This window comes from Eretmochelys imbricata, chromosome 1 (assembly GCF_965152235.1).
Source record: "Eretmochelys imbricata isolate rEreImb1 chromosome 1, rEreImb1.hap1, whole genome shotgun sequence".
In the NCBI taxonomy this organism is placed as follows: Eukaryota; Metazoa; Chordata; order Testudines; family Cheloniidae; genus Eretmochelys; species Eretmochelys imbricata.
The window spans coordinates 47138983-47151449 of record NC_135572.1 but is presented as its reverse complement, the minus strand read 5'-3'; the positions used below and the strand labels follow the sequence as shown (position 1 = coordinate 47151449).

Sequence of the window (12467 nt, the reverse complement as noted above, 5' to 3'; positions counted from 1 at the left end):
ATTGAAGTGAATGGAACTTGGTGTGGGTTCTGAGATCCACCCATGTGGTTCTCTTGACAGAATCAAGACTTATCTTACCTACCTTCCAGGAGTTAATGTTTATAAATTGCTTTAAAGACTTAGAGTACTAAATGGGCACCAAGAATTATTGTTTGAATAACTGAAAATGTCTCCCTATTAAAATGTAATAGGCTTCTCAGTTTACATTTTTTTACACCACATAGAGTAGATGGAAAATTCATTTAATTTTAAATAGAAAAAAAAAAATTACCCGGCAAAATAGAGAATAAAATGTTCTGGTTGATTGAGTGCTTATTGTATTCTTGGTGTCTGTAAAACAATACAATAAAATCCTGCTCCAATGATAACTATTCACACGATACATATTTTTATATCATCTCTGGTTGAATTTTGTATCCACTGAAAATTATCTGGCTTGTCCATTTTGTTACAGGCACGACTTCCCCTCAAGTGGATGGCTCCAGAATCCATATTTGATAAGATCTACAATACAAAAAGTGATGTGTGGTCTTATGGGGTATTGCTGTGGGAAATATTTTCCTTGGGTAGGTTTAAATGTATATTATGGAAATCAGAGAATTAACAGTTAGGGTCTAATCCATAGCCCATTTAAATCAGTGGAAGAATGCCCACTGACTTCAGCTGACTTCGGCTCAGTCCTTTGATCCTAGGTACATATGATCTATGTTGTGTGTGTAGCTGTTTGTTCGATTTCATGGAGAACCACATGAGACCAATGAATAGCCATAGGTGGCCAAGATAGCTGCACAAGGAGTATTTTAGCTATCTAAAACCCCAAAGTGATACATACAGGAAATGGAAGGAGGGGCATGTCACTAAGAAAGCATTCATGGGAATAGTACAAGTGTGTAGGAACAAAATCAGGAAAGCCCAGGCAAGGAATGAATTGCAACTGGCAAGGAATGTTAGAGACAACATGAAGGGGCTCTACAAATGTCAGACCACAAAGAAGGATCAGGGATAGTATGGGTCTGCTCCTCAGTAGAGAAGGTGAACTGGTAATGGAAGGTGATAAGAAGTTGCAGCTGCTCAATGCCTACTTTGCTTCAGTCTTCACACAAAAAATAACATGTGACTGGATGACTAGTGAAGTTATCATAGACAATGAAGGGGAAGAGATGCAGAACAGGATAAGTAAAGAACATGTCAGAGATCTTCTGGCCAATTTGAGTGAATAGAAGTCAGCAGGGCCTGATGCAATTCACCCCAGGGTGGTGAAGGAATTAACTTGAAGAAATCTCAGAGCCACTGGCAATAATATTTGCAAACTCATGGAAGACTGGAGAAGGGCTAACATAGTGCCCATCTTTAAAAAGGGGGAAATGGAGGAGCCGGGGAAGTATAGACCAGTCAGCCTGACTTTGATACCTGGGAAGCTACTAGAGCAATGTATAAAACATTCAATTTGCAAATACCTGGAGGATGAAGGAGTGATCACTAGCAGCCAGCCTGGATTTACCAAGAACAAATCATGCCAAACCAGCTTGATTTCCTTCTTTGACAAGGTAACTAGTTTGGTAGATAGGGGGAATGCAGTGGACATGACATACCTGGACTTCAGGAAGGCTTTTGACATAGTCCCACATTACATTCGCATAAGCAGGTTGGAGAAATATGGGCTCAGTAGAACTACCATTAGGTGGATTCATAATTGGTTAAAGAACCACAAAGCAGAGTAACTATTAATGGACATGTCAGATTGGAAGGAGGTCTCAAGTGGGGTTCCACAGGGTTCTCTTCTGGGTCCAGTGTTCTTTAACATCTGTGTTAATGACCTGAATGTAGGAATAGAGAGCATAGAGTCAAATTTGCAGATGACACAAAGCAAGGGGGGTTGCAAACACTTTGAGGATACAGCTAAAATTCAGAGGGATCTTGGTAAATTAGAGAACTGAGCTATAGACAACAAAATGAAATTCAACAAAAACAAAGGTAAGGTGCTACTCTTAGGGAAGAAAAACCAAATGCACAAACACAGAATGGGAGATAACTGGAGGGCAGCAGCACTGCTGAGAAGGATCTGGGAGTTGTGGTGGATCACAACCTCAACATGAGTCTCCAATGCGATGCTGTTGCAAAAAAAGCAAATGCAGTTTTGGGTTGCATTAACAGAGGCATAGCATGCAAGTCATGGCAGCTGATAGTACCCCTCTACCCAGCACTGGTTAGGCCTCAGCTAGAGTACTGTTACAAATTACAACTAGATAACCGAAGTATTTGAACAGTTTCTCCTTTATTTACCCTCCAAGACCATGGCTCAGAATTCCCCTATAGGTATGTCTATGGCATGAGTGGCAGCGAGTCTTAGAACCTGGGTCTACAGACTTGGGCTCACAAGATTCCAGCTACCAGCCTAAAAATAGCTGTGCAGACATTGTGGCTTGGTCTGGAGCCCACTCCCACTCCCTAGGCTTCAGATCCTGAGTTCCAGACCAAACCCGCAATGTCTCCCCAGCTATTTGTTGTGCCGTAACCCAAGCCCTGCAAAGCCAAGTCCGGTGAGCTGGGCTCCGAGACTCACTGTCGGTCACTGCGAAGACATGCCCTATAAGATCTATTGATAGTTGATCCACTGAGGTGAACACAGCCTGACTAGTTTCAGGTGCTTTGTTTGAAAGGGGAACACAGACTCCCAGACGGAGGGCTTGACAGGAAAGTAAAATCAATGTTTGAACATTTCATTTTAATATGTAAATACCCCTGGGTCTGTGCGTATAAGGAAAGCAGGATTTGACCCTCAGTGTAGCTCTTAAGGCCCAGTCTTGTAGCCTTTTCTCCAAGAGAATGGTTACGCTGAATTCTGAGACTGCATGCAAGTGACCTCTGCAGCGCTGAGCCTTTGCTATGGACATAATATTCCTGTAGGACATAACCCTGATCCTACTGAAGTCATTGGGAGTGTGTAACTGACTTCACTGAGTCTAGGATTTGGCTCTATATGATTTAGAATCCCCTAATTGGTTTCAACTTTTCCTTTGAGAGCAAATAAAAACCTAGTCAAAACCAAAAATGCCCCAATAAACAGAACCTCTTTAATTTCGCTGTGTTGAGATGTGCTTAAAATGATACCTTCTATTTCCACTCTTTGAAAAATCTACCAGCCACAATTATCCTTCAGCAACACAATGCCAGCACTTCACCGTTCACAGCTGCTTCCTACTTACACTCATCACTGGCCGGCACAGACGAATAAACATTGAAACAGACGCTGTGGAAGAAACTAGAGCACAGAATTTGAAATAAAAACAAGTGCGGGGCAATTTTTTTTAAGTGAAAACTGCAGGCTATAGAATCAATACTGAAAGGGAAACAATGACATTCAGAAGAGAAGAATCTTAACTGGGTCCAACAGAGAGAGTGACACAACAGTAGAGGAAACAGTCCCAGGCTGTGCCTCATGGAATCATTGACTAGTTTGAATACACGTTGTTGACAGTGCTGCTGACTCTGGTGGTTTTATGGCAATGTTTGGTGTTTCTTTCAAAGCCCCAGCTCCTGGTCTCAAGTAATTATTTGAAAACCTCGGCTTTCATTTTTTTAAACTAAGTTTCAAAGTCTTCTTGGTCGTGGAGAAAAGCTTGAATGACCCGAGTGCACCCTAAATGCTCTCAGAAGGCAAAGAACACAAATGTTGCTATGATTTTAGGAAAAAAATCACAATTGATAAACCAATGTCATGATTTTTTAGGCATGACTTATGCTGTGTGAACAGTTGGAGTTGGTGAGACTGTGTCTGTTAGAATTTTTAGGGCAGTATTTGTGTGTATTGAGGAATCTAACCATTCTTAGGTATGAAGAAAAGATAAATCGCATTTCCTTTTATTGGGTATCTATTTTAAAACTGAATTGCTCTTGTTTCCTTTAAATCCAGCCAAGTGCTGCTAATACTCATGGACCTGATCCTGCAAGACGTTTACACCCAGAGCCTCAAAGATATTTAGCCTTGTCAATTCCATTGGTGTCAACAGCTTGGAAAAGGGATTTCAATGGCAGTGAAGAGTCTAAAATACCTTTGAGGATCTGGGCCTAAATGCCTTTAATGTGGGTTGGCATCCATGGAAGTTGAAGGCGCTTGGTGCCTTACAGGATCAGGGTCCCTGACTGTGTGTTCAGTGGTATAACACTAGAACTATACATGTATAGACAATTACTCAACCTACCTTGGTCCAAGTACTGATTTGTATACTGTTACCTTTAGGTGCTTCTCCTTACCCAGGGGTGCAAATAGATGAGGACTTCTGCAGCAGATTAAAAGAAGGCACAAGGATGCGGGCCCCAGAATATGCAACATCAGAAATGTGAGTTTACTTTTCCTATATGCAGAGCCATGCAAATCCATGGATATCCACTTTATATCCATCCAAGTTTGATAATTATTAACACATCTGCTTGAGAAGCACCATACAAGTGCCAAGTATTATCATTTTATTAACTTGGGCAGTAACAGTTCAAGCATCCCCCCAGCTATTCAGCTGCTGTGGACTCAACCCTTTTCTGGAGACCACCTCTAACAGTAAGGGAAGGTGAAAGGGTCTCCAGGCCTTTTTAGTCCTTGGCCTCTCTGCAGTTTTCAACCGTTCTGCCAACTGTGCAGACAATTCATTAGGAACTGGACTAAAAGTGATGACTCGTTTTACATAGGCCACCAAATTGGTCATCAAATGATAACAACTTTCAGTCTCTGCCTCCCTGGCTAGATGACCTAGAGATGAAAGGCTCCATACACTGTTACTAATCACCTGAGCCTTTCGGAGCCCTGATTTCATCTCAGGTAAAGATGAGAAGTGCTTTCAACAGATACAATTGACATTTAGACAATAAAGTCCTATCAGAGCATTTGGCCTATGTAATCTTTAAACAAATGCTCTGCACTTGTATTATTCATTCATCGGATACAAGTCACACCATACTCAGCCTTTTTTTAAAAAAAGCTCAAAAAACTTTAATCATGTCAGTTCTGAATGAATCACAGAAATCAGAATCCACTTTCATTCTGCACATCTGTCATTTGGGCCTCCCTCTGCAGAAGGAAATAGACTGAAGGTTTTTATGGTGCCTTGTCCGCAACCCACGTCCTGAGATCATCAACAGGACTCTAAATAGCAACACTTACAAAAAATGGCAGAAGGTGGAGTAAAAGGATACACACTAGACTTAATCCTCTCTGGAAGTGTAACCTACTGGCTAATTTTATTATCCTACTGACACTTAAGAACTTTTTTGTTGTTTCAAATATTTTATTGCAGGAAGGAAAACTAGACTTGACCAATACAAGGAAGTGAGACATTCATATGAGTCATCTTACGGTGCCTTCCATTACCAGATAATAAATGCTCTATACCATGGTTTAAAGCTGTGCTAGGAATAAAAAAATATCTTTTAGGAGCTGTTGGTTAAGTTATCCTCTGATTGCAACCTTCTCGGGTTGCTTTTCAAGACCCATCAGTGCCCCCAAGGAGGAGTCTGTTTCTGAAGATTGGCTCTTTTCTTTTCAATAACAGTCCCTGGTAATGCTGGACATCTTCCTTGTTAAAATGCAGAAATCCTTCTGGCTTTTCCAGATTAAAGCATTATGAAGAACAATAATTAAATCCAGTGACATGACACTACCATAAAAAACCTGTTTGATATGCCCCAGTGAGGAACATATCGTGTGTTACCACAAAATGTGCTCATTTTGTTTTTATTTTCCCAGCTATCAAATCATGTTAGACTGTTGGCATAGGAACCCCAATGAAAGACCGAGATTTTCTGAACTGGTGGAAAGGTTAGGGGACCTGCTTCAAGCAAATGTGCAACAGGTACAGAACTAAATGGCATCAACATATTACTGTATATACACTAGCTATACCCTGGACTGTCTTTATTGTAATTAAATATATTTTTGGGTTTTTAGGATGGCAAAGACTATATCCCTTTGAATACTATCTTTACAGCAGATAGCAGATTTGCATACTCAAGTCCCACCTCAGTCAACTCTCATTTGAGTGAAGATATTTCAGTTCCAAAATCAAACTGTGAAACCACTGAAAATGTTGGGTAAGAGAAAAAATACCAAGAGGTTTTTCTTTATATTAACTATGCAGAGGAAATTTCTCCTCAGGCATGGTTTGGATTAGGATGAGAAAACCATTAAAAACCACCCTGAACTTTCTGTCCTCTCCATCATCTGACTCAAAACTTTACTTTTTTAAAAAAGGATCACCCCTAATTTCTCTCTTCCTCCGTGGATTCCAAAATGGCACCTGGTCCTTCCCTGCCTCTCCATGAATCTCGCACTACCTCTGTATAACCCTCCAATAGCTGCCGCCACTACATTCCTTCCCATCCCCACCTGCCACTGATTTGAAATTCTACCTGCTCTGCTGTGTGCAGTGCATTCTGGGGGAGATAACCCACACATTGTCAGTTGTGGATGAGGCCCAGCAGAGGCTATTCAGGCTTCTGAGCTCGGTACTACATCTTCAAAGCTAAAGGAGTGACATATAGGCAAGGTCATGCAGAGAAGTATCTACTGGTAGACTGGCGGGAGGGGAGAGATGATAAAAGACCTGGTGAAGAGGGAAAAGGGGAAGCCTTCCCACATGGCCACTGAATCACAAGTTAATGAAGGTTTACATAGAATGGGTTTTGTATGTAAACCATTTAGCCGTCAAACAAGTTAATACATTTTAAAATATTAAAATGAAAGAACAGTCCCTATTTATGCTTTTTATGCAAAACTCATTTTATTGCATAGCTGCTGAGGTTTCCTAGAAAAAACTTCTTGATGATATCTGTCTTCTGCTTGTTTGTTGAATAGATACATAAACACCTTCAAAATGAAGCCACTCCAGAGGGTAAATACCTTTGAAGAGCTTTCATCCAAGGATATCTTTGTATTTGACGTAAGTGATACTCAGCCCAAGTATAGTGGACAATTTGTTCTTTATTCATATATTTACATTTAATTTTTTTAAAGGGGCATTTAGTTTGTCTATGTGTCTGTGCAGTGCAGCATTATCTGCTCTTAGAAGTTAGGTTGTTTATAAACAATATTGTAGGCGAAGAGCTGAAGAAAGCAAAATGAAGAGCATCAAGAGTTGGCCAGTATGGACCACACATTTCCATCACATGGTCTGCCACCACCTTCTCCTTTGATATGAAGGTGTAGTCAACAGAGGCTAGAGAATCTGGTGCCCTGTGACCCATCTTCATCTGAGCAGCCTGAGCATGCAGAGTGGGATTTCTAGTTTTGTGGTTGCACTTCTGTATCAGTAAAGAAGAGAGCAACTGAATTCTACTCCATTTTAGGCAAGCTTGCTAGGAACCTAGTGAGCTGGCAATGAGTCCCTCTATGAGGCAAAGTTTGCCTCCCCCTCCCTAAATTATTAGGCCTTGTGGAGTTGTAGAGGGGGAGATGAGAGATGGGAGCAGGGTGCAGGAAGGGTACTTATTTGAATCAAATCAAACCTTTGAAATGTTTAGGGGATGGACTGAGGTTCAGCTCCACACTCAGGTTTGCCATATCAGTTCCCCCATTCCTGCTGCTGCTGTCCCATGGGCTGATCACAGGGGTGGCTAACCCAACACACCATGTTGGATTGCTATTATAGAAACAGAGCTGGACACTTCATAGGTGTTTTTGTTTAAAATGTTGCAGCCGTGTTAGTTTCATGTGTTCATTATAGCCACACAATGGGTACCCATTTTCAAAAGTAAAATAGGTACTCAGAAGCCCAGGTCTCGTGGAAAATCAGCACCTAAGTTGCTTTTGAAAATTTGACCCAAAAAGAATGTGATTCTTTTAAAAATAACTTGTTTTCATTATATGCCTAATAGGGTTTTAATCTTTTTCAGGATTATCAGGCAGACAGTGGGATGGTGCTGGCTTCAGAAGAACTGAAACGCTTTACTTGGACAGAGAGCAAACAAAAGCAAACGCTTTTGGGGTCTGTGTTTCATGCCTCTTTCTTGTCCTTCACACACACACACACACACACACACACACACAAAATCAAAGAGAGTCTTGCATATTTTTGTGCTGAATCACACTTGACAGAACAGTCTGACACTCTGTAAATCATTTTATTGGTGATCATGCTGTGTGACTGGTTTATTTATTCAGTACCGGGGACCAGATCATCCAGGAATCTGGCAGTAAATGAAAATCAAACAAATTACAAAAGTTACCTAGATACATTTGCACTGCCCTCATGTGCTAGTTCTATACCTGAGGGACCAGGTGACCCAGGTCACTAATCCCGGACAGTGGTGGATGGCTGCAGGAAACAAATTCCAAAGATGAGGGCCTTTTGCTGACAATGACTTGCTGTTGGTCCTAGAAGTTCTCAGCAGGCACCAAATGCACCCAGCAGATACTCATCTAACAATGCTTGTTTTTGCCCTTCTCTTACATGAATCAGCTAAGCATAACCCATTTAAGAGCCATAGGCTCAGGATGCTCAAGTGGCAACTTTACAATAGATGGATGTGAGGGCCTCATTTCTCTTCCTGCTTTTAAGCACTTTAATATATTGGCCACCTTCCTCTGCCTAATTCCTGACAGCTGCCTGAGAGGGGAACAAGGGCTGTCTATTAAATGTACTGTACTAACGTGACCTAGTTCTAGACGAGGAATGTTTATTTTCTCAGTTACGGGTAGGTGGTTCCTCAGTTCCAGGGCGGTTATAAGACTGAAAGTCTCAGACTGGTTTCAATTCCCAGGTTAAGGCAAGTTCACAGTATGGAGGCTGTGCGGACCCGAGTGATCATTCATTTTGTTCTGACAATAAGTTACAGCCATCATGCCATCTTGATTGTGCTGGATTGGTCACACTGACGACTGTGGCGTATGGTATGGGGGATCTGAGCAGCCACAGATGATGAAGTTCTTGGTCAAGATCTAAAATGATTTACTTATAGGAAAATTTCAGTGATTAGCTCTATTACTTTAGCTGAGTGTGTGTGTATGTGTGGGTGTGGGTCTACATACACACAGAATACTGATGATGTAGTGGAAAGGTTCTATTGGCAAGAATTTGAAATGGAAGAATCACTTATGAGTGCTAAAGCCAAGGGCTATGCAGGTCATTCTAATAAAGTGGCCATAAAATCTTAATAACTGAATCAATCTCTCATATGTTCTGCCCATAGACACGTGTTACAGATTTTTAAAGAAAAATTTAAGGCACTCATTTTGAGATGATTTCTTGTATCCTTTCAATTGAAAAGCCATGTATAACAATACATATGGACTGTGCAAGGCTCAGTAGAACAAAATGGCTCTAAAAATGACCTAAAATAGCTTTTCTTTAAACAAACATGCCATTTTTAAAGTCTGATATCTTGTGACATTCCAGGGCTAGCAGCAAGTGCTACTTGTCTCTGTGAAGCCTAGAAATCTCCCTTCTTTAATGGCATAAAGCTCTTGTTTCTAAGACTATGATTGGTGCAAGGCTACATATTGCTCTTCAGGACAGTGTCATTTTGCAAAAAAGTTACAGTTGCAGAAGAGAAGAGAATGTCTTGGTGGCAAATTGACTTTTAGAAATGGTGGCTGTTCGGAGAATGTGAGAATAAGTCCTAAAGGGAGCTAGATAAGTTAGCAGAGAACAGGTGAGGTTGTCAAAACCATATGATAAAAGCAATCTGTAACAGTGTTATGCTGGAAGATGTTAGTAGCTGCTATCAAGCGGGTCTTCAATACATAAACAATCACAGACCTGATTAAAGCTGATGGATGTGCTAAACCCCCTTTCCTTCATGCTAAATGGAAGGAACAGTTAAATGCCACTTTATGTAGTGATAGCTGGAAACAATAGGAGGTTACTCCTCAAGGCACTGGGCCACATGGTGAAGCCTGAGCAGGGCAAGCCATGTGATCTGAGGGGTTTCCTTAGGTCTGGTGGTAAACACAGGAGCTAGAGGATTGGTTGCAGGGTGTGCTTGAGAGGCAGAAAATGAAGGGAAAGCCAGCAGACAGCAAGAAGCAAGAGAAATGGTCAAAAGCATGGCCCTGAGAAGGCGCAGCGAGACAGAGCTCCATGGAGATGGAACTGATCAGAGTGGGAAGACTTGGAGATAAGGAAAGTACCTGCTGTTTGATTGCTGTTTCCTACTTTGTTCAGGAAATAGGACTTTGTGTACAGTCTTTGTAAATAAATAGGATTGCATCAAAGGAATATTTGATTCCATCATCAGTTCCATCACAACTCTGCAAGGCCTCAAATATTGGCTAACCACTCAGGTCAAAAGGGAAAACTGTAGTGTCACACTGCACTGGTCATATTGTGCTGAAGGTCTTGGACTCATAAGTGCAGTAACAGAAAGAAAAAATTGAGTCCACTAGAGATATAGAAAAATTAATTATTTTGATTTAAGACTTCCAAGGACACATGGTCATTTAGATCACAAGATTCTACTACCAGCTTCAGAAGAACTAAGTATGCCTTTATAAATGCCCCCCTAAGAGGTTGGAAACCTTCTAATTGAAATCATTTAACTGGAATTCTCTAGCTCTGAAGACTAGAGCAAGCTAAAATTCCAAGCCAGAGAAAGCAGCTCACCTAAAGCAAGTTTCTAAGCTAAAATAAACTTTGAGCCATATTAAACTCCTAAATTGGAATAAGTTCCTCAAAGCTATAACAGAGACCTTTACCGAATTAAGCCTCCCAAACTAGCATGTCCCTCAGAACCAAAACAGGCCCTTCCCTAGGCAAAAGCCCCAGTATAGCCCCAGCTACTCAGGATAAGCAAACACTTCCTCCCTAGACTAATCTCCCAGAAAGGAGTGAATGCCTCATCTCTGAAGGAAGATTTATAGTTCCTTAGCCCCACCCCCAACAGGTTCTGGCCAATCAGCCCTCTTCACCTGACTCAAAATGGTGTCTCAGCACCAACAGACAGAATTTTCTGACTACCTTTTCCTCAGGTAAAAATAGCTAGGGCTTTATTGTTTATAGTAAAGGTAGTTAGTTGGGGGAGCTTAGTCTTGGCAGGGGTTTGTTTCAGCCCTCAGGGGCTATTTCAGCTGAGGAGTTTAATGAAATTCATAAATGTATGATAGCTTAGAAGTTACCAATGCTTATGATTTTATGGTAAATCTTGTAATATTTGATGCTTTTCCTAATGCCCTGGATCATACAGACATGCTGGAATATTTGCTTTCTTCTTTTTTTTTTTTTTTTTTTAAGGTAAAAAATCCTTATGCCTGTAGGGAGAAAATACTTTAAAATTTGACCCTTAAAGGTGTAAAAGCCAGAAAAAGAACTTCCTTTAGAAGTTTAGGGGCATCAGATAGTAGGGGTTCCATAGCGCCTTGGGAACATGTCCCTTGGAAAACATATGTCCTATGGCTCAAAATGTAAGAATTTGTAGAATCCAACAGGAGCTGTTGCCCCTCAGCTCCCCAAATAAGAAATGCCTTGTGCTACATATAGAGGTTTTGGTGCTTCATTTTTCTTTCAAAGATCTTATTGCCTAAATACAAATTTAAAAGTTTCCTAAAAGCTCTAACCAATGGCTGGGAGGTTTCTTCCCTGGGAATCTAGCATGGTAGCTGTGAGGGGGAAGTGCATGACTTCTTAGAAACTTACTCTTAGGACTTGAAATAACCCTTTTGAGTCCTGACCATTTAAAATAAGGTAACTGGAGGGTAAGGACACAAAATAAGGCAAACACTAACTTCCTTGGAGTGCTCCGGTGATAGGCTCAGTGTCTTATCACTCTTGTGAATGGTATCACATCAAATGCAGCCCAAGTTAAGAGTGATCAAATGTTATCCCATGACTACATGGTGGCCTAAATGCAGAGCTGGTCCCATGTATTTTGATGAAGTACTTGGGAGGCACAAATTCCCTTGAGTGTACACAATTCCAGTCAATCCCTACAACACTGTGCTTGCCGCCACCACCAATGAATGGGGCTGTTTCCTTCTATGCTGTCTCATTCAATTCACTAAATAATCTTAGATCCCCTCCCGCCCCATGCATTGAAAGTGACACTGCTCTGTTTTACAGTCTGAAAGCTGCCAGCAGGAGCAAGGAATCCATTCTTTCTGGAATGACCAGGCCGAGTTTCTGCAGTTCCAGCTGTGGCCACCTCAGTGAAGCTAGTTGGAGATTTCCTTACGGTAACATAGTGCTGGAAAAAATGAGAGCATGCCGTTCTCCTCCTCCTCCTGATTACAGTTCACTGGGGTTTTATTCCCCCCCACCTGTTTAAGAAGTTCTGCGCAAAGATTCAGATGCGTATTTTAACCTGAACCAGCTTTTCCTAAACACTGTCAGTTCAAAAGCTTCTACTTGAAACAGCTGCTGTTTGTGTGATCTTAAAAGCTTTCTTTCCGCCCGCCCCCCACCAGGCATTGACTTAAACTCAGATGACCTGCTTTTCTACAGGCAGCACGAAGTGTGATGTCTGCGTTTAAAATGAAGTAGGGCACC

General features: G+C 41.3%; 1 protein-coding gene across 1 annotated transcript in view; it reads left to right on the top strand.

The window, feature by feature from the left end:
• FLT1 (fms related receptor tyrosine kinase 1) overlaps nucleotides 1-12246 on the top strand; it is a 129241-nt gene extending 116995 nt beyond the window's left edge. Inside the window, exons 25-31 of the mRNA XM_077819089.1 lie at nucleotides 455-566; nucleotides 4241-4340; nucleotides 5738-5843; nucleotides 5939-6081; nucleotides 6845-6929; nucleotides 7882-7973; nucleotides 12042-12246. Coding sequence (XP_077675215.1) covers nucleotides 455-566; nucleotides 4241-4340; nucleotides 5738-5843; nucleotides 5939-6081; nucleotides 6845-6929; nucleotides 7882-7973; nucleotides 12042-12246 — 843 coding nt within the window. The remainder of the gene's footprint in view (nucleotides 1-454; nucleotides 567-4240; nucleotides 4341-5737; nucleotides 5844-5938; nucleotides 6082-6844; nucleotides 6930-7881; nucleotides 7974-12041) is intronic.
• Nucleotides 12247-12467: the final 221 nt, after the last annotated feature.